The sequence below is a fragment of the Calypte anna genome, chromosome 15, assembly GCF_003957555.1.
Source record: "Calypte anna isolate BGI_N300 chromosome 15, bCalAnn1_v1.p, whole genome shotgun sequence".
NCBI classification, from domain to species: Eukaryota; Metazoa; Chordata; class Aves; order Apodiformes; family Trochilidae; genus Calypte; species Calypte anna.
The window spans coordinates 9956640-9978592 of NC_044261.1; the positions used below are offsets into that span (position 1 = coordinate 9956640).

Consider the following 21953-nt stretch of genomic DNA (forward strand, 5'->3'; position numbering starts at 1 on the left):
GAGAAACAAGTGTGTAGTTGACTGCCCGATGGGAGGAGCTGGCTGAGTGTTGCCTCTGGAAGCCCATCAGAAACTTGGAGGAGGAAGCAAATGTTTCCCAACTTGAGATTTCTTTACAGGCCAGTAGTTTGAGTACATTGTGTTTTACAATCTAATTCTTAATTTTCTTGGAGAATGTTTTCTTGGAAGATACTTTAGTGATCATTTCTCTTTTTTTATGATGTTGGTAATAATATATAGCAGAGGGAAGAGCCAAATAATAAAATGGTTGGAGATTATTTTGGAGTTCTCTTGGATGAGCAGCTGTTGCTAAGTGAAAGTAATTTCCTAATTTATTCTTACTTTTGAGGTAGGGATGTTTATAGGTAATAAATAATTGCTGACACTCTTGCAATGAAAGAAGAGGGACTGAAGCTGTTTATGAACAGCAGAGAAAATAATTTCTTTCCAGTTCTCTTTGCTGATATCAGTCCTTACATTATGAGTTGAGTGATACCACTGGGATAACAGTGCTGTGAAGTTCCTGCTCAACTGCACTAGTCCAGAGAGGAATGAAACACTGCACTGAGAAAAGAATTATCTTGCCTGGGTGAAACTTGGATCAAGTCCAGGAGGGTTATCAGCCTTCTCATGAATTTTTATAGCTGGAGAAGAAAATTATAAGGCTGCAATGCATTAATTGGGAAAAAGGAAGTGTGAGTGGAAGATAAAGGCACCCCAAACAAGATGCAGAGCAGAGAGATCTTTAGAAGAACAAGCTAAGAAGAAAAGGTTAATTTATTAGAATTTTAGTGTTTTCCATTGCCTCTTTGTATTTTTCATAACTTTTTAGTTGATGATCTCTGTAGAAGTACTGTATATCTGAGGGTGAAACTTCCTCATATTTTGCCTAAACCCAAAAGCTGATAATTTCATACAACTGTTTGGAAACAACTTGCATAATAGAACAAGAAAGAAACCAGTTTTATTCTGGGTGAGCCTTTTTCTTGTTTTTGCCTTATACAGTGGAACTGCTGAGTCCCTTTTTCTTTAACACACTACACCAGTCCTGCTATAACAGACCTGTGTATGCTTGATTTCTGTTGTATGACTGCAGCACAAAATTAAACAATTTAGAAACATAGAACAGTTTGGGTTTGAAGGGAGCTTTAAAGGTTGTCTAGTCTAATCCCAGTGAGCAGGGAACTTGTTGATACCTCTAGAACTGTATAGCAGATTGTGGTGTATTTTTTACTTGCCTGATAATTTGATAGGATTTGTTTGCTTTGCATAGCTCAGTTACTCAGAGCTCAACTTGAAAAGGGGTGTAATTCCTGTACCCTGGAATTCTTATTGAAATACCTGGATGCTGCTGCAGACTGAAGACAGGGGCAGTACAGTGGGAGATGTACAGTGCTTCTGGTGGCTCTCTATAACTTATTTGAGTAAAAATATATGCAGCTAAATCATAGCTACCACGCATGAGAAACCAGCATGGTAAACTTGATTCCTAGTATTTTTATGAAAAGCAACATTGAATTTAATTATAGGAATTAGAATATAATTTAGATAAGATAATTTAGTTAGAATATAATTTAGAATTTGCATTAAAATCAAAGACTGGCAAAAGGGGTTGTATACTGTGTTGTTTTGAAACTCTTTTTAAGTGCATAGATAAAAATCAAAAGATGACTCAATTACAGTTGAGCTAGGAACACAGGGGAGTATTGTAATCTTCTATGGATTAATTAAATTGTATTGATTTGTACTGTTTATTTAGAGCTTCCTCTAGTCATCTGTTCTTCCTGTATATAAAATACATTTATGCTTACCTTCTAGGCTTTGCTGAAACTCTTTCAATGAAACAAGACATTCAGTGGACAATTACTTACAAGTTAGATTTGGCCATCATTTATAACAAGATTGAGAGGAAGGAAATAATACTGTTCTTAAAATGAAACCCAGTAGTTAAATTTGAACGAAAAGGACCAAAATGAGAATTTGGAAAGAGTTCAAGTACATCAGAGAATTGAAATGTTTATTGCATTGCATTCTATACCTCCCACATTTATCACAAATGTCTTTGTTGCAGCTTTTTGTCAACACTTAATGGGGTTGATACACTATGGTCACTATATAATCTGTGTGATTTGGTGCCTCTTCTGTTACTGAATTTATTTATTTGTTTAGTTAATTGTTTATTTATTTATTTTAAATGTTATGTTATGTATTGTGCTTTCTCTAATTACCATCATGAAATGTTTTTTCAGGGGGAGAGTACTGTGGTAGAATGGTAATGAAGCTGTAGCCTGTAAGCCAAAATAGGAGTTTGAAACTTGCCTGTTAAGTTTGCTTTGTTTCCTGCAGGTCTCTTAACATGGACTTTGAGAATCAAGATAAAGAGAAAGACAATAGCAGTGCAGCTGGGTCTTTTAATGGCAACAGCACCAATAACAGTAAGGGTTAGCTTTACTCCTTACCTTTCTTTCCTCACTTAACTGTGCTGCATCTTCTTGTGCTTGATCTCTCTGTGTGTTTCAGCTCTGTGCACCGTAGATTCACCTGGTACAATGAACTGGTTTGTCTACACACTTATTACCATCTTGCTGTGCACTAATGCTGCTACCTAATTCATACCAGTGGGAGCTAAATTTAAAACATCAGTGTCACATTTCCATAATGCACAGAAATTGCACGCTGCACAATTTGCTGAGTTTTACAGGAAATGGAGACAGCTTTATTTTATAAAAACCCCCACAGTTATGAGAAGGGAATGTATTTTCTTTTTGTCTGGAGTTTATCACTGTAGCATTGAAAGATCTCATGGTATGCTAGCAAGTCCATAAATGTAATTTAACTTTATTAGTAGAGAAATTGAAATACTGAATTTGCATGGCTTTGGGCAACTCATTTATAATGGGCAAAAAACCATGCGTCTACAGAAAGTCTGTTCAGAGTAGGGGTTAACATGTCAGCTTCTACCTGATTATCCTCTCTCTAATCTATAAATAGATTCCAGGCAGCTTGGCTATTTGAGATGCACTGTTTTGCAGGTTAAAATATATATGTGAACAGTTAAACTGGATAGCATTGTACACAATGTGCTGGTATTTCACTCCTGAGTTTAATTTATAGCAATTTATAAATTTGCTATAAATATTCTGAGAACAGACTCTAGAATTTATACATTCCACAAGTCTAGAAGCCCTGTGCATGAAATCCTGAATGCTAAGGTTGCTTTGTTTAAAGTAAGAAAGTAAGCTTAAAAATTATAAAATAATTAATGTATATTATGTTGCATGCATATTTTGCAGGTTTTGCCTTATTTTTTAAATACAGACTCTTGGTATTTACATAGTTGTCAGAACACTGTTCTGCTGACAGCACAGAGCAAAAAGGTGGTTGTGCTTGGTGATTCAGCAATGAACAGTTGAGGCTTTTGGCACCTGGGAAGTAAGAGAAGAGTCTGGGGCTGGGGAATAAGCACATGAAGAGGACTAGCTGTCAGAATGATCAGAAATGAAATGCAGAGCTTTGACATTTAACACTGCAGGCACTAATTCCCATCTGCCAAGGTGGTTTGCAGTGTGCCATTTCTGGGGTTTTGTTTTGTTTGTTTTTTCCCTTGGGAAGTTGAAGGGCATGTGAATTAATGCTCTTTCTCAAAGCTGGGGGAGCCAGATCTAAGTCACAGATTAGAACACAGGAATTTCTGTGTCTTAGCACTGACACTTCACTATCTATATTGTACTTTACCCTTTTGTACCAGACCTCAGTAACAGAAATCCTAAGTGACTGAGTTCTGGTTTGGTTTTTTGGGGTTTTTTTGTTTTAGTTTATTTTGCTACTTATAATTAAGAATAATAGATCCATGACCTGAACTAATAGAAGTCCATGCAGAGCAAGCCTCGTGGCTTCCATGCTCATTGTTTAGCTTCCTTTCATGAAAACACTGAAGTGTTTATGGCAGATGCTAAGTTGCAGTGAGTGTATTTCACCTGTGTTTGAAATTTTTTCCACATGCTCAGGTGTAGCTAACCCCTTCTTTAGACAGCTTGCCACTCCTGCACAGTAAAAAATAAGACACATTCCCACACAATGTGTGTGTTATTTACTTGTATGTGTGTGTCTGTGTATGTGTGTACATACCTATGCACAGGTATTCTGCTTGGTAACCTGAAAGCTGCTTTAAACCTTGGCACTGATAAAACCCTTCTTCATACAGCAGTGGCTAATTATTAGATCTCACCTAAATCCCAGTGTTGTATTGATACTTCATTTTTGATACTTCTCACTAAGTGGCTACTAGATGTTACCTGTTATTTTAATGCTCTGCAAGTATAATTACATCTGGTACTTTGGTTTACTCCTTCTGGCTTCTTTGCCCCCACACTCATGATCAAATGTAAATACAGCCAGAGAGACTGGTTAATTATTAGAATTTGTGAGGGTAGGTGGGCTTTTCAAAGCCTGATCTTCTCAATTTTGTTAGTAATTCTAAAAATCCATGAAACAATATGGTAAAAAATGTCCCATCCTGTTAATATCCATAGTATTCACAGCATGTAGTTGAGGTGAGGGAAATAATCAGACTACAATACATCAGTATCGTTGCCCTGTTTAAAATTGCTTCAAGGTAGAGATTGCCAGCATGGATTTTTGTTGGGTTTTAGAAGAAAAGATGATTTTAGTGCATGCTGAACTGAGCTGGTAGTTTCATAAACCGGTAAATGACTTGGGTATTTTTTTGAAAACTGCCCTTTATTGTTAGACTTGGTGTTATCTGGTGACTGCAATCAGTAATACAATTTAAGTGTGTGGGGAATCACCCAAGTGGAATCTGAAGCTGTGGCACCTTTAGCATGAGCTTGGTCAGCCTAACACTGTCTGTAGCTCTGCTGTTGGATCAGACTCTTCTTACCTTGTGCTGAAAGTTCAGTAAAACCTTCACATGCTCTGCTGGACATCTTGATGTTGCTCAGTATAAAATTAGCAAATATAGAATTGCTATATGATTCCTAGTCCCAAAATGATGTTAATTTTTGTAACTTGTTACTCATTTCTGGCACAAGAAGACATCCATACATTTTCTTTCAACTATAATTTCTTGGGTTGTGCAAGGCTGAGCTGTTGTACACACCCAGCCACCACTGCTGCTGTGCAGTTCAGCTGCAGTGTTTTTGCAGACTGCTGTGCTTGGATGTGATAGTGGACAAGGATCTTGGAATAAATGTCTGTGGTTCCAGCACTGACATGAGAGACACTGTCAGTCCTCAGCAGTGTCAGTGAGGACAGGCTGTCAGTAGGTGTGTGCTAAGAAGTTAAATGTCACTTACTTTTCTTCTGCAGGTATTCAAACCATTGATTCCACCCAGGCGTTGTTCCTGCCCATTGGAGCATCCGTGTCTCTCCTAGTTATGTTCTTCTTCTTTGATTCAGTTCAAGTTGTCTTTACAATATGCACAGCAGGTGACTAAGTTTTCTTCTCTTTATAAGAACTGGAATAGACCAGAAAGCATTGCTATAATTTTAAAATGTTGATAAGACTTACAGTGCACATCATAATGCACTTAAAAAAACCTCATTAGGTTTCTCAGTTGTATTTTCATGTCTCTGTAGCTATTAATAGAGTGACAAGTATTATTTGAGAAGTATTTTCCACTTAGGGATTTGCTAAACCTACTGGAGTATAAAGTATAAATTGCCAGAGTTGTGAAAGGTGCTGGATGTATCAGTTTACATGCAGTTCACCCATTTATAAAGCAGTGCTCAGAGCTGCACATGGTATTTCATAATTCAGGAACCTTACAGGATCATAGCATAACTCTGAAGATCCCACCTAGAGAATTCTTTTTCTGGTTTAACTTTTGGTTTTGCTGTTATGCAGTTTCTCTTCATTTCAAGGGTACTTCCGGCATCAATAGCATTTTAAGTATTATTTTTTATTGCACTCCTTGAATTTATAACACAAATGAAACTGTTGTCTACAAATAAATTGTAAGTCCTCTGATCCTGGTTATTATTTTTTACATTTTTTCATCTAAGCAGTATGAGGGCTTTGATTTTTGGAAAATTTTTGCCTTTTGATCTTTTTAAAATTATTCCAGGGACCAGCTGCTGTTAGCAAGGTTCTTCTTATTGCTCCAAATATGCAGCAGCTTTTAAAAACTGTACTCCTCAGTCCACATACTGAGTCTGTGAAGATTTTTAAAGCCCTAAATACCTCTCATCCTCTCATAATTCATGTATATGCAATGCAGGCTTTTCCCTCATGATTTAACTCCCAAGCTATGAATCCTCTACAGCCTCTTAAACAGAGTTGGTGTTGATGGGTGAAATGTAAATCTCTGCTCATTAGGGGAATGTATACACACTCATAGATACATATTAGTAGGGAAGGTTTATGACAAAAGAGAAATTGGCATTTGCAACTTTATTTGTAGTGTTTGTGATGTGTAATTAGTTAATATTGTGTCCATTGGGGTTTGCTGCAGGTTCAAGAGGATTGAGTCTGTCTGGATGGTGCACTTGAGTATCCTTATTCTTTAACCTGGTTTCATGATCCCTCTGTGCTTTTCCTCTGTCTTGCATCAGAGGGTGTCACTAAGCACAGGGGGCTCTGACCCCAGAACCTCTGAACACAGCTTTGTTACAGGCTGTACAGCAGGATGCACCCTGGGTTGGGAACTGGGGAACTTGGTCCCTCTGTCCTCTGAAGCTCAAGTAGTGCTATTTTACATCCTCTTACTACAGATTTGAGAGGCTGATGTGGTGGGATTTCTAAATTATAGCTGAAATCTGGCTCCTTAAAGCCCTCTTAAATCTTTTCTCCCACAAAGATTTGTCTTTCAGGGAAGAGTCAGGAGCAAGGGTAGGTGATGCAAGCAGCCCAAGGCCAGGACCAGCTGCTACACAGAGGACAGAGCTGCTGAGTTGGCACCTTGCCTGCAGACAGGAGTTAAGCCAAAGAATTGTCAGCTGAATAATAGGTGTTGAGACTAGGGGGAAGGGAAAATTTATGACTGGAAGCCTGGACGGTCAGGAATGAGACTGGGAGTGGAAACTCATGGGCACTGTATTGATGTGATTATAATTTAATTCTACTCTGAATGAGCCCAGCTTTGGGGTGGCAGTGGTTTGGAGTGGCAGGGTTCCCTTCTGAGAAGAGCTGGAGGGGAGGAAGAGGTAGGAGAGATTCCAGGGGCAAAGAGTATCAGTTGGGATGAGGAAAAATCAGTCCTGCTGTGGTGGAGGCAGAGCCTGCAGGACCTGGGGCAACAGGGGACAGGTTTTGCTGGGCAGCATTCTTTGCCAGGCACCTCTGAAAAGGTTCCTAGTTCAATGGGTAATGAGTTACCACATGTAAGAAAGTAAAAAAAAAAAAATTGAAGGAAAAATTATAAATACCAGCTGTTACTAAGTGTTTTTACATATGTGTGGGTGGGATAAGTATGCTTCTTAAAAAAGAAAATGTTTATGGAAATTGTCTATTTGGATATTTATACACTTTTATTGTCCTGTTTTCAAGAACTTAAAAACAATCTGTATTTTTAAAAAAATTTAGCTGGCAGCTAGTGAATATAACTTATTTTAGGTTATACTGTGTTTCAGTAATGAATAAAGGGGTTTGAGTGAGATGAAGGAAGAAACTGAATATTTGAGTTAAAAATGTGGAAAAAAGTATCCTTTATTATGCTGACTTAGTCTGTGGCAAATGTTGATTTTTAAAAGAATCTCACAACCAGTTTGCTGTAAGTTCTTCTCAAACAACTGTTTTCTTGTTGACATGATCATGAATAGCTTTAAGACTTATTTTAAGGTTTGGGTATGGGTGTTGCATTCCTCTGACAGCTTTCATTTTAATTGAAATTTGAAGTTTAAAGTTTGAAAGCATACTAACAATGGAAGTTCTGCAGAGAATCTTGGAGCCTTTAGCTGCTCTTGCTTTAATAATGCTGCAGCATAGGGCATTGTTACAAGAGCCTTTTCAAATTGGAGCAGCTTGTTTGTGTACTGTAGAAATGATGTTTGAATGTGCTAATATTACTTTTTCTTCTTTTTCTAGTCCTTGCAACAATAGCTTTTGCTTTCCTTCTGCTCCCAATGTGCCAGTACTTAACACGGCCTTGTTCACCTCAAAACAAGTAAGGACTTGACAAATCTTTTGCTTCTCTTCTTGGATGTTTTATTTATTTCTTCTAATGAGAATTCTTAAACAGAGTCTTTGGTTATGAGCATTAACCTCAGGGCTTCAGGGCTGATGTTTGTGCATGTTTTTTGTGCCAGCACCATGTTTCCACTTAGAAACTAGGAAGCAAAATTCCTACAAGTCACACAGGCTTGCCAGCCTGGGAAATGTGGTGCCATTGGAGGGAACTAGATTTCCCAGCAGTGTTTTTGTAAGAAGTTTGGCTTATTATGGCTGAGATTTCAAAGTTTGGGATTTGGTATCAGATTTTAATGTTTGTTAACATTGGACTGTGGATTTTAATGCTGGCTCTTTTAGGGACTGTAGCTACACTGGTGAAAGTTACAGTTGTTAATGTTAATGTCATGGTCTGAAGCTTTTTTTTTTTTTTAAAAACCTTGTGACTGGAGTTCATGTTGCAAAAAGCAGTATCTTAGGTGGTACTAACAAATAGCATTCATGGTAACAATTTCAAGAGAGGAGACAGGATTTGCAGGGGGTTTTCCATCTCTGTAGTTCAGGCTTTACACACATTATCTGAATGTAGGGAAAGCTTCTGTTTTGTTGCTGTTTTGGTATCTATTTGTGGCACAGGAACTTTGTTGTTCTTGGCATCTTTCATCAGCAGTTGAGCCCTGTTCCAACAGTGTCCATTTTCTGTTCTTCAAATGGAAACATATAAAGTCTTCTGCCTAATGTTTATATATTGTTCCTAGGATTTCCTTTGGCTGCTGTGGGCGTTTCACTGCTGCTGAGTTGCTCTCATTTTCTCTGTCTGTGATGCTTGTCCTTATCTGGGTTCTAACTGGCCACTGGCTCCTTATGGATGGTGAGTATGTGAATTAAGGGATTTTACTACTGGGTTGTGCCTGTTCTGACACATCCAGACACCTGGTGAAATTCACTAATATTAATGGGTTGCTGAGTTGTAATATTGTGTGGTAGACTCTATGAAAACAACTGCTGTCAGGAACATGCTAGGGTAGTGTTGGGATGCCTGTTTTTCTGGTTTGTAAAAGCTTCCAAGGAAGTGCCAGAACACTCATGAAAGACAGTCTGCACTTGAGTGGTATAGTTTTCATTAAAGATGTGTGGAGACAGTGGTTGTTTATGAACCATAACTTGATCTTAACAACCTGGTTGATTTTTGCCATGCATCTTGGTGCGTTTTGTTTAATGATCAAATAATTTGTTGTGAGACAGTTCACAGTAGCTGGTTGTCTTTGATCTCTTTGATGCTTGCCAGTTAGGATGGTGAGTTGGGTGAAGCTGGCAGGCATCCAGCTGGCTTGAAGGTGTGATTTATTTATTTTTTTCATGAACTGAATTCTTGGCTCACTGTTCTGAAAAGGAGCTTTCCTCCTCTCCTCCTGCCTTCCAGACCTCTTGTGCTAGCTCTGGCACTCGCTTAATCACATGGTGAACTGATTCAGCTCACTAGAATGGCAGCAAACCCTTTTATTGCCACTCTTATTTTTCTTTTCTGCTGCTGCAGTGAGATGAATTGGATTATTGTGTGGTCAGGTAAGTGCTAAATTTGGCAAAAGATAAGTGGCAGCATGATGGGATCTGGAGGATGGAGTGGATATGATAGCAAAGGGATGAAGAGGTAGCCAGGAGCAGGAACTCCACTTCTTAGTATAAGGCAGCTGAATTGGCTCAGAACATCTCATGAAATGGCACCCTGAGGTTGTGATTGCTTGAGGAAAAATAGCTGGGACACTACTGGCCCCTGAAATTTTTAGCTGCAATAGAAAACATACATCCCATCAGCTTTCCAGCTCCTCCTGAATGCAATACTAACAGCAAAGTCCTTAGCACTTAAACCTCTTGTGGCACCTTGATTATTTCTTTTGTTTATAGGCATTTTGTTTCATTCATGATTTTTGCTGCTCTAGGAGTTTCACTTGTTGTATGTTAGGAAATACCTTTTAAACTACCCAGCTAATGGATGAAAAAATGCAATGTTGTTTGCTTTACATTAAGTAGAGCAGCCCACCATGAAATCAAGGGTGATTTTTGATCTGGAGTAGCTACAAAGCTAAATGGAATGTCAAGTGTGGATTTTGGCATAATCTGAAAAGATTTGTCTGGACTGAGATATCAACAGAAGCACTTACTTAAAAATGACTATTTTTGTGATTGCTTCAGTCTGAAATATTGGCTTTGAGGTAAATAATCTGTTGAGTACTAACTACTGGTGCAGAGGGGTTTCTGGGTTTTATTTCTCTTGGTGGTTGATTCTGTCTAGCTTTTGGAGTATTTTATGCAGCTTATATTAAGGGAGCTTGTGCTATAAAGGTAAGCCTCCTATTGTTTGTTCAAATCCAGTTAAATCAACATTTGTTGGTGACATTGAACAGGAACAGCATTTATTGGCCTTTGTCAGGCAAACAGACTCTGCAGTTTTATTCCTTATCCTGCTTCAAGTGGGATCACTTCATCTCTGCCTTTACCCTTTGCTTCTGTGTAACTGAATACTTGAGACCTCCATTAATCTTGTTTGGAGGGAAAATGTGGGCAATAAGTACTGCTCAGTAATATGTGCAAGAGGAGTACTTACCTGTTTTTTAAGTCAGCCCCTGCCAGCTGCTGGGTGTGCTGTGAACTAACTCCTCCTCCTGGCTCCTGCAGTGATGATGTTCTGTATCAAACAGATGTTGAGAATGTGCTTCACATCACCTGGGCCAGCAGCTGGAGGGCAGGCTTTTCTTCTTATCAGTGTACCTCAGTTTTTGTGTGCATTGTTTGTTGTTGTGCAGTTGATTCTCTCTTCATGAGACTGTTTGTACTTTAAAGCTGAAAAAATGAAGGGGAAATACTTCACAATTCTTTTTAGTCCTTACAAAACTGAGGCATGGCAGTTCCTGGTAGAACAGTCTTCATTGCTCAAACACAATTCCCCCATCCACGCAGTAGTTGATTGAACTGTTTTCTAAAGCCAGAGACATTCTACAGGCACAGATACTGTCTCCAGGAGGCTGTTTTGCCTTGTGTTGATCTTCATTTATAGGTCCTGAAATGCACACTTGTCAGAGCAGATTGTTTGCTGACAGAATCAGGGAAGTTCACTGTCCCTGGCTAAGACTGGTTAAAAGGTTTCTGAAGTAGTGGACATAGCTGGAGATGTGCAGTGGGAATGCTGTGTGCAGCAGTGTCTGTCTGTATCCTATATTGGATGGTCATGGATACTGCTGCAGACCTGAACTATGCTAATCATTCTGTGATTAACTGCTTTGGCAGCTGGCAGAGGCTTCTTCATGACTTGTGTTCTTGCTCCCACTTTTGAAAATACACTTTGTGAGTTTTATGGGTACATGATTAGATGAGAACTTCAGTACCTGTTTCTTTCACAGGTCAACCAGTGGCCTGTGGCAAAGCTTAAAAGCCTTGCCAGGTTGCATAATGCTTTGTGGATCAGACACCACAGCACCACCATCTCAGTGGTTTCATTTGTTCTGGATGCAGCAATGAAATAAAGCTGAAAAATGTGCTGTATCTGGAGAGACAAATCACACGTGCAAGAATATTCTTAATCCTCAGAATATCTTATTCCATAAGGAGTGTGCTCGCAGGGACTGTGAAGTTAATTTAAGTGAGAGTTTTCAGTTAGTTCTTTTTTATTCAGCTCTGTGAACCCACTGCCCGGTACTTCCAATCCAGAGCTACTGTGTGTGTGGCTATTTTACCATTTTCCTTTTTTCTTTTTTTTTAATGATTCGTAGTATATTTCCATGGAGATCAGCATCATATAGTGAATGTGTCAACACCACCCATGAGCTTGGAAATTGAAAACTTTGTTTCTCAAATGATTTCTGGGCTTTTTCACTGGAAAAGAAAGCTGGCCTCTGTTCAGAGAAGCCTTTTGGTGGTTTGACTGCACTTTGGCCTATATTACTTGTACTTGCTCTCAAGCATTCTTGCTTCCCTTCTGTTTTTTAAATTTACCAATATTTCTTAAAGCAGTTGCAAAACTGTAATTACTAGCATGTGTATTTCACTGTCATCTAAAGGAATTTTTTCCATCTCCCTTTCTACTCAGATATTTGCATAGTTTGATGGAAATATCTTGCACATCTGCCTCTGTTCATTTCAGTGACAGAGAAATCAAATGTGTGAAGAAGAGATAAAACTTTGTGCTGGTTAAAATATTTCCACTTCTAGTTAATTATAACCTGGAAGTTCTCTTCTAAGTATAGTCCTGCTTATGCTATTATTAACATTGGCTTTGGAGAAACCTCTTTGATTTTAGACAGACTGTTCTCTTATATTTGCTCTTCTGCCAGAGGAAGTCTGTAACTGAAGGCTGTACTGAATTACTGAATGTAGCTTTTTCTTACTGCTTTGGTGTGTCAAATTCTTTAAACCTCAGTAATTTGCTTACATTTTATAGCTTGTTACAGTTATGCAGCATGATTTAGGGTACATTTTTATCTGAGTAATCCCATTAAGTTGTTAAAACTGGCAGCTGTGACACTCGGTGTTAGGCTACACTTGTCAGTTGTTAAAAAATGAGGTGGATTTGGCAGAGTCATTTCTGGGACACAGGACCCCTGGGCACTGCAGGCAGCCACCATGGGGCATTTGGGGGCACTCTTCTCCCCTCAGCCTGCATGGAAATGTTTCCTTAGAGTTTTGAAGGAAGAACTCCACATTTTTCAGGTGAAATTAAAGTGAAAGGTAGTTTTAGAGTTGCATAATTACAGTGTGGCCTTGGTAAGCTGTGCTGGTGAGTGTGTCCCTGCAGTTTCAATTGGTTAAAATAGGGCTATAACTTACTCTGTATCGTGTTAGATAAAACCATTTTGTTTACAAATGACCATTTACTGAAGTGAAATCTAGTCCCAACAGGGCTCTGTTATTCCTTGTAAATATGTTGACACCATACATGAAATTTATTTCCTTTAAAGTTTTAAGTATCTCTTTAGGGATTTGCTTAGAACAAGTAAAATATGTGATTTTCAGCTGAGTGCTTTTGGTAGTTAAGGCTAGTCCCAGAGAAGCAGGAAACAGCCCAAGTGGGAAGTCTGGGACTTCTTTTTTTTTAAGCTTAACATTTTAGTTTTCTACCCTAACAAAATCCCCCTTGGAACATCTGAGCTGCAGCATGTTCAGCATGTTGATCTGGCTGAAAGCTCACTCTTGGGAGAGGGGTTAGGAAAACAGTCTGACATAACTGTATTTTTTTCCTGTTGGCAGGTAGCTTTCACATAGGTTTTTTTCACTGGGAGATCCCTGTGTATCTGAATGGTAATGGTTCATAGAACTCGGGCAGTCTTAGAGTCTTGCCTAAGCAGATCAGTTTGAGTGTTTCTAACATGTCATCTAACTATGCTATTTCTGAATGAACAGTCAAGACTTTTTAATTACTTCATACATTTACTACAAAACCTTATAACAGTGTAAGAGTAGAGGTTTATTCTGGGGCACAAAGACTTGAAAGTTGTCTCGTTGCTTTTGGTTCTTAACTGGGTAGTTAGTGTTTTAAAGGGAAGCAATCTAGGACACAACACATGGAAACATTTCTTTGTGGTGGGCAGTGAAAGTTAAGTGGAAAGGGCAGTTGTGCCTGAACACACATTTCTGCTTCCAAGGGGCCTGGTTTCTACTTGGCTGCTGAGAGTATTTTGATCTTTTTTAACTCTGTTAAAAAGAATTTCACTATCTGGAAATAGCAGTCAGTCATCTAGTGCATGCAGTGCTGCACAGGTGCACATGGAAGCTTCTTCGCGGTGTTCAGGGGAGGGTGTTGGCTTGGGGTGATTTCTTTTCTTTTGCTATTTTTAATGAACTAATTATGTGCTTGCATTTTGTAGCTCTGGCTATGGGCCTGTGTGTTGCAATGATAGCCTTTGTTCGGCTGCCGAGCCTGAAGGTTTCCTGCTTGCTACTCTCTGGGTTACTAATTTATGATGTCTTTTGGGTAAGTGTTTTGTTTGGTTTTGCTAAAACTGTTTTTATCCTTTGGATTTGTAATTGGCCTTGGGCCATTTTTGCATGAAATGTACCAGTATGAAGTTGATGAAATCTGGCAAAGCCAGAAGATCAGCCTCATAGCTCCATTCTGAGACGTTAAAAGTCTGCAGCAGGATACAGAATGACTCCCACATTAATTAGTTGACAAAAACAGAAACACGCTGGGAATATTTCAACTTTAACATATTTTTTAAAAAAAGAAATTGGACTTAATATTTTGAAAGCCTGGCTGAAGATTAGAACAGGCATTTCCAAGTAAACACAAAGCTTTATCCACTCATGCGCAGTCCACATATGCTGACTTCTGATTAGCTGTGAAATCCACAAAACAGGAATGCAAACCGATTTACAGCCAGGAAGGCTGGCATAAAACCTTACCACATTTTTACAAGAAACCAGATAGGATATATTTTGTTTTACCTCTGTACAACACTGAGCACTGACTCAGGGAAGCACTTTCTGACAGCTCTATCAGCTGGCCAGTTGCCCTGTGTGATGTAGTGTAAGAGCCCATTCAAAATAAATTTGCATCCTTCTGGTTTCCAGTGAGCATCATACTTACCTCTTCTGCTTCCAAGCTTTCAGATATTTTCTGTATCCCACTACCTGCCTTGGTAATTGTGGGCTACCTACTTGTAGTCCAGACAGATCCTTTGCCAAAGGATCTCTATTGATAAGTATCTTGATATTAGAAAATACATTTCAGTTATTCTTGAGGATTAATAGTGTAGGGAAATTTTATCTGAATTTTTGAAATACATTGTGCTGTATATACAATGTGTGTATATGGAATATTTGGACGTGAGCCTTTCTTGAATAAGCAAAGTAAAAATATATGTAGCTTTGAGTTGCTCTACAGTTGCAGTTTTTAATTTCTGATTATTTCCTTGCTCTGTAGGTCTTTTTTTCTGCCTACATTTTTAACAGCAATGTTATGGTGAAAGTGGCCACACAACCAGCTGATAATCCCCTTGATGTTTTATCCCGTAAACTTCACCTGGGACCAAATGTGGGTAGAGATGTTCCCCGTCTGTCACTGCCTGGTAAACTTGTATTTCCAAGGTAAAATCAGCAGTTCTTTTACTGTATTATATAAGAAAATTTTTCCCTCTCTATACTTTGTAGTAGCACCAGTTCTGCTGGAAAATGCCAACTTATTTCCATGTGAGTCACTCCCTCTTCATGATAAAAAGGCAGATAATGAGTAGTGAGGACTGGACACTTGGCATTCGCTGACTCACAGCGTGCAGAAATTATCCTAATTAGGCTGGAAGGTGACTTGTTCAGAACAGGATATGCTTTTTGACACAAGTGTGAGTCCCACAGTTCAATGACTGCTACTGCAGGATTTATGACCTACTGCTTAAAAGCAGATGTGAGGTTTATATGGATCAGAATAGTCTTCATTACTGCATAACTGCAAGTGATTGGGAAGGGAGTTCAAAACCAATCTAAGCAAGGATGGCTTACCAGGGAGGGGCTGTTGGAGGGAGATCATTCACATCTCTCTTGGTGCCTCAGGTTTTGAACCAGGTATGTGTAGGCCTGATGGGCAGAAAGCTCCAGTGCATCACCAGTTGTGCAGTAGGTTATGTTGGTTTATTTACTTAATTCCTGTTTCTTTAGCTGTTGGCATGCTGAAATTACAGAGATTAATTGTCAGCAGTGATAAAACCAAAAATATTCATTTTATCAACTTCGTAATAAGTTAATTTGACTTAATTTTCATGAAAAATATCTTGGATTTAAAATAACAGGCAATTTTAGTTCTTAATCTACTTAACAATTGGCTCTTTTCTGGACATCTGTTGAGATTATAATTTTTTATGTGTTTTGTCTGAATGAGACCCAAGATCTAAGAAGTCTATGAACTGACTTACTTCTAGTAGAGGTACACAGGAATGAAGGTGCAGTGCCTGTCAGTGTTAATCAGGGTTCAATAAAATGGTCAGCTGGTACCTCCCATCAGTGCTCAGAAGAGATTGAACAGAAGACTGACTTACTGAGCTGATGGAAAGAAGAAACCTCCAGCAGCCAACATTTGGCTTCCAATAGATAAATGTCTGCCAGTAGAAAGAAGGGATGTGCAAAATGGAGCTCCAAACCAAATCAGAGCAGTCTAGAGCTTGTCAAACTGTGTCTTGGGCATGCACCCAATTCTAGTTGCTCTCCAGTTCCACAGGCAGCCACTTCTCTATGCTGGGGATTGGAGATATTGTGATGCCAGGGCTTCTGCTCTGCTTTGTCCTGCGTTATGATAACTACAAAAAACAAGCCAACAGTGATTCCTGTGGTGCCCCAGGACCAGGGAACATCTCTGGACGTATGCAGAAAGTCTCTTACTTTCACTGCACACTTATTGGATATTTTGTAGGTGAGTAATTAGTTTAATATGGATACCTGCTGAGTGAGCTGAAGTGGGATTATTGTAGAAAGTTCAAAAGATGATGAAAGCAAGTGTAAAGAGGCTTTGAGAGACTGCTTGGTTATGTCCCTTTTTTAATCCTCCTCTCTTTGGGTTTCAGTGGCATGGTCTAGGGAGAAAAGCTCTCCTACAGTCTTGTTTCCAAGATTTTTTTTCTTCTGTATTTGGAGGATGAAATTATTGTTGTATTTTTGTTAGCAACTTTTTACACTTTGCTTTACTAGAATAGAAGGTGTTATAGCTAATACCTAGAATATGGGAAAATATGGGAGATTCTAGATAGGCAAGGTAGTTCATGTAAATGATTTCTGTGTGTTTGTATTCTGCTGTTAATGCTTGTGATCATGTGACATTGTAGTACACAGAAAATAGTGAGTAGGCACAACCAGAATGCTGTTTGATTTGATACAGCCATCCTTTTCCTTCCTAACACAAACCAGATTTTTCCCTAAGGTTAGGATGTGTGTGTGTATCCTAACCTTCTACAGTCCTTCTGAGGATGAAAAGGGAAGATCATTTCCTTCCTTCTCCCTTATGTTTCCCCTTACATTCCTTTTGGGCTGGTATCCAAGAAAATCACTCCCCTAATGTACAACCCTTCTCAGCCCCAGTTTGTCAGGCAAGGGCCTCAGACTGACAGTTTCAAGAGGTACCAGCACTGGAATAGCACTTGAGTGTGGTGCATTCAGCATCCTCCCCTTTGCCTTCTGTTGTGTTTTGTTTGAATTATTCTTAGCTTTGTCTTTGAGATGGAAAAGTGGAGCAAGTGGCTCAACAAAGAACAATTTTTCACTGTTTTGTTTGTTCCAAGTGTATTCAGGGAAAGCAAAGCACAAATAAGTAACTTTTCCACAGCCTATCTCTTAAAATGGTAGAGAAAGAGCCATGTGTGGATTAAATTAGTAAAACATCCATATGCAACCTAAAGATATTAACTTGTTTCTTTTACAGGTCTATTAACAGCAACAGTAGCTTCTCGTATTCACCGGGCAGCCCAGCCTGCCCTACTCTATTTGGTACCATTTACTTTATTGCCCCTCCTCACCATGGCCTATTTAAAGGTAAGACAGGATTAGGCATTTCCAGCAGGAAGCTGTGGGGGTCAGCTGGAGGCGGGTGCAGTGTTCTTGCTTGGGGCAGCAGATGATGTGTCCTTAAAAGCCCTGGCCCAGAACGAAGGTACCACTGCAGCTGGGCTTAATCTTCATTATGGAGGACTGAGTAGCTGGGAGAGGAGTTCCTGAAATAGAAGATAATTTATGTATATAAAATACTGGTAACTAACCAGATTCTGAAGTTTTAAATGCTGCTTTAATTAAATAAGTGAATTTGTCCTTGCCTAGCTGGTCACGAAAGAATGCGTGCACAGAGGCTGAACAAAGATGGAAGAGGCAGATCCTTGTTTACCTCTTTCCAGTCTCTTGTTCTGAACTGGAATTTTAAAATACCACCTTTCCTGCTACCGGGCTGTGCTGAAACACTTACCTAGCACCTAGCACTCTGCAGTACAGAGCATAAGGAAGGGCAGAATTTTCCACCTGCATATTTCCTTCCCATCAGAAACCCATTTCAGTACATCTGCTGCCTCAACAAGACATTCTGGCTTGACGGGGAAAGGATTCTTTTTAACTGTCATTATTGTAATTTGCAAAACAGGTGAAGAATGTATTTGCTTTAAGACATGTTTGCAATTATAAATCCATTTTAAAATCTGAATGCTAAATGGACTTGGTCCTTCTGCTGCTTTCCTGCCTAGGGTGATCTACGTCGCATGTGGTCTGAGCCTTTCCACTCCAAGTCCAGCAGCTCCCGTTTCCTGGAAGTATGATGGAACAGACAGAAAGTGACCTGAACTTCTGCCTTGGTCCTTTTCACTTTAACTTGTGGCTTTGTTGTCTCCTAAAGCTGGACTGGCTGGTACATGGGAAGGTACCAGTTATGGGACTTGTATGAAAGGACTTAATATTAAAGGAGGAAAAGGAAAACAGCTAAGATCCTGGAGCTCTGTGTGAATCCATGTCTCCCTGCAGATGTGGAATTGGGGACCCTTTGTGCAACTGCAGCCACGTTCCTCTTTCCCTCACTTGGATGGACTAGTACCAAACTGTTACCTTTGTGAGAGAGGAAGAGGCAGACTTGAAACTGAAAACGGCTTGAAGTCGTTCAAAAACTTGTCAACACTAAACAAAAAACGGTTAAGCAAACTGAAGCTTCTTCAGAGAACCCCTCATGGACATTGGGACCAGTTTCCTGCTGGACTTGGGTTTTGAAAAGAACTGAGACAGAAGGTCTTCTGTCACAATTTGCTTTTTTTTTTTTTTTTTTTTTTTTTTTTTGATTTATTAAATATTTCCTGTGGTGTGAGGTTACTTATTAAATCCACAGACATTGAGTGACTTCTTGCAGTATACATATAAAAATTTGTTGTAACAAGTTACATTTCCACCCAGATGTCATGTTGCAGTGAAAAAGGGCACGATTTTTATACATATATATATACACACATATAGATATATATATATGAATTAATAAAAAGGAAAACCTGCTAAGATCATGCTGTGTAGCAGACAGGGGCTTGCTGTAATTTTTAGCATGTAGAGCAGTTTACTATGGCTTTCTTGTATATGGATCTACAATGAGCTGCTGTTTTTTCCCCCCTTCCTACAACTGAACCTGCAGTTTAAAAACAAGTGTAGTATTTGTACTGATTGTACTCATGGACTTTAGGGGATATTTGATTTCGATCAATGTAGCAAACTAGGGAAGAAAAAATTTCAAACTTGACCCTGTTTGTTTGAGGGGGGGAGGGAGGAGTGGAGGGGTGTTTGGGTTTTTTTGTTTCGGTTTTTTCCTCTTTTTAAATTTTCTTTTTTTTACAAACAGCTCCCTTGCAGGTTTTTAGTAGTTTCTTCTTGACCCAGTGCATGTATTATAGCAGCAATTGTCTTTGTGCTTTCTGATCATAGTAATGTATCACTTGTAAATACATTTTTTCTATTTTCTATTTTTTTGTATTTTTTGCATTTTGTTCCATTAGTGTGCTGTATTTTTTCCATGCCCCTGCCCCTCAAAGAAAGAAAGAAAAAAAAAAAAGGAAAAAAGAAAAAGAAAACTGTCCTTGACTGTCATGACTGGTTGGAGTTTGTGTGTTGACTGTTTTGTACCTATAGCATGTTAAAAAGTGGATTTTTTTTTTTTTTTTTTTTTTTTTAACCACCAGTTCCAGTTCTGTTACTCTGTTGACTGAAAGGCTCCCCTGAGGTAACTTGAAGTTCTGTCCTTTAAAATACTTTACTGAATTGGGTTTGGGGAGCACTCCTGAAAGCTCATAGCTCATGTGAGTTCAGGAGATGTTGGTAAGAGCTGACTGGAAGGAAAACAGGGAAGTTTAAGAAGGAACAGAAGGAATCTGACTGAACAGTGACATTCCTCTGGGCTGCAGTCTCCTTACAACAGGTAAGATTTTTAAGTGTGGATGGGTGGGTGTGGCAAAGGGGATATTGTGACTATTCCCCCTCCCTCCAGTTAGTCTTTCACTGAGTTCAAAGCATTTCCTCTAACATCTGCAATGCTCTTCATCAGGTAACTGTCACTTTTCATTGAAAAAACCTGCTTTTTCTGTCCATAGCAGGTGGTAGGTCCTATACTTGCAATCAGCTTGTATCAGTTTTCAGCTAACTGATAACTCAAACTTAAGGTGAATGAAATACTGAGGAGAGTGAAGAGAATGAAAGAAGACAAGGTTTTGTGCTTGACTGGGATTTAAATTAAAAGGACTTTCTCTGTTTTGCAATGGCACTGTTTAGTCCCTCCTACAAAAACATACCTATGAATGATCTGTGATTAGAAAGGTTTCTGGAAGAAAGTTCTAGAAGTTCTAATTGACAAATGCTTAATGCAAATTAATTTAGTTTTCCAGAAAAACCTTTGCCTTCCTTTACAATCTGTTTTGCCTTCCTGCACACTGCAACCTTCTGACGTGCACTGAGGTAAGACACTGAACTGTAACTGCAGTGCTTTGTCTCTGAACCCACAGGTAGTGACTGCTGCACTGAGCTGACTGTCCCACATCCCTGGTAGAATCTCACCACTGCCAGGTGAGCAAAACTGGAAGGTATTTATTGTCCCATCAGTGCAGACCAGCAGCTGCAACCTATGGGAAAGGGATTCTGGTGCTTTGCAGAGGGGTTAACTGAAGTGTCTCTGTTCTCATTACAAAGCTATTACTATTTGCAGAGGGAAAAGCATTCTCCTAAGTTAAAGCTGTAAAGCTTTATCCCTCAGCTCTCCCATCTAGAACAACCTCAGCATTCAGGGGATTAAAAAGAGATTCCTACCTTGCTACTCAGCTGCTGGGCCCTCCCTGTGCTGACACAGCTTCTGTCCTTGTTTCTTCAGTCTGGCCAACTGGGTGCTCTCTCAGCTCAAGGATGAACCCAGGAGGTGCTGTGGTCCTTTGGATTTCCAGAGGCCATCAGTGGATGGGTTCCCTGGGCCTGTGGGATGTTCATGTCTTCTTGGTTTAACATTTTGTTGAACTCTTTACTAACTTGGCACAAAGTCCTGCAGTGAGACTGACAAGCCCTTTCTTCTGAAAAGTTGTTAGAAAAAAATATTTTAGTAATTGTTTGACAAATATAAGCCTATTTGTAGGAAAATAAAAAGATACTGGCAAAAATGTGAGACTAGAGCATGGTTACAGCAACCAGAACTGTTATGTGCAAACCCAGAAACAGTTCTGGAATCAGTTTTTGGCTGCATCTGTGGGAATAATCAGTTTAGAAATTGTACTGTTTATATTTTGTAATTTCCCTAAGGTCATACCTGTCTTGCAAACATGAGAGTTCAGAAATGACCTGGGCTTGTCTGGCCAGCCAGTATGAGTAAAGTGTATCAGAAATGCAAGCTGGTCATTCCATGTCTGAATTGGCCTCTTGGAAGCAACCCAGGAAGCTGCCAAACCTGTGCCCAGCCCAGCTAAAAGGCTGTACTGTGCTGCCTGCAGAGGCTCAGGAGCATGCCAGGGTGGCCAGGGCTGCACTTGAGATCCTGTGACATTCAAAAGCCTTTTGCTGAGATGAACATTTCCTGTCCTGAGCATGGGAGTATGGTAAGTTTTGAGAGAGAGGAAGACGCCATTGAGGCAATTAGGGATCACACCATTAGAATCATTTAGTGATGGCTGCTGGCCCCTGCTCAGTACTGACCTCCCTGGAGGGGGAACTGGAGGAAAGGCTCCCAGGTATTTCTCTTTTAATACAACGGAGTGAGTGGGTGGAATTTGAAGGCAATTTTTAGCTAGACTGTAATCTGCATTTTTCATTCAAGTTAAAAGTCACGTTTTCTTACCTCTATTCCATTTCTTCTTTCTGTTCTTCTTACAGG

At 39.4% G+C, this 21953-nt stretch overlaps 1 protein-coding gene across 1 annotated transcript in view; it reads left to right on the forward strand.

Annotated features, from left to right (window-relative positions):
• The window catches only part of SPPL3 (signal peptide peptidase like 3), a 55910-nt gene extending 36338 nt beyond the window's left edge, over window positions 1–19572 (forward strand). Inside the window, exons 3-11 of the mRNA XM_030460773.1 lie at window positions 2347–2435; window positions 5329–5448; window positions 8045–8123; window positions 8884–8996; window positions 13984–14090; window positions 15042–15205; window positions 16318–16517; window positions 17520–17629; window positions 18325–19572. Coding sequence (XP_030316633.1) covers window positions 2347–2435; window positions 5329–5448; window positions 8045–8123; window positions 8884–8996; window positions 13984–14090; window positions 15042–15205; window positions 16318–16517; window positions 17520–17629; window positions 18325–18396 — 1054 coding nt within the window. The 3' untranslated portion in view covers window positions 18397–19572. The remainder of the gene's footprint in view (window positions 1–2346; window positions 2436–5328; window positions 5449–8044; window positions 8124–8883; window positions 8997–13983; window positions 14091–15041; window positions 15206–16317; window positions 16518–17519; window positions 17630–18324) is intronic.
• Window positions 19573–21953: the final 2381 nt, after the last annotated feature.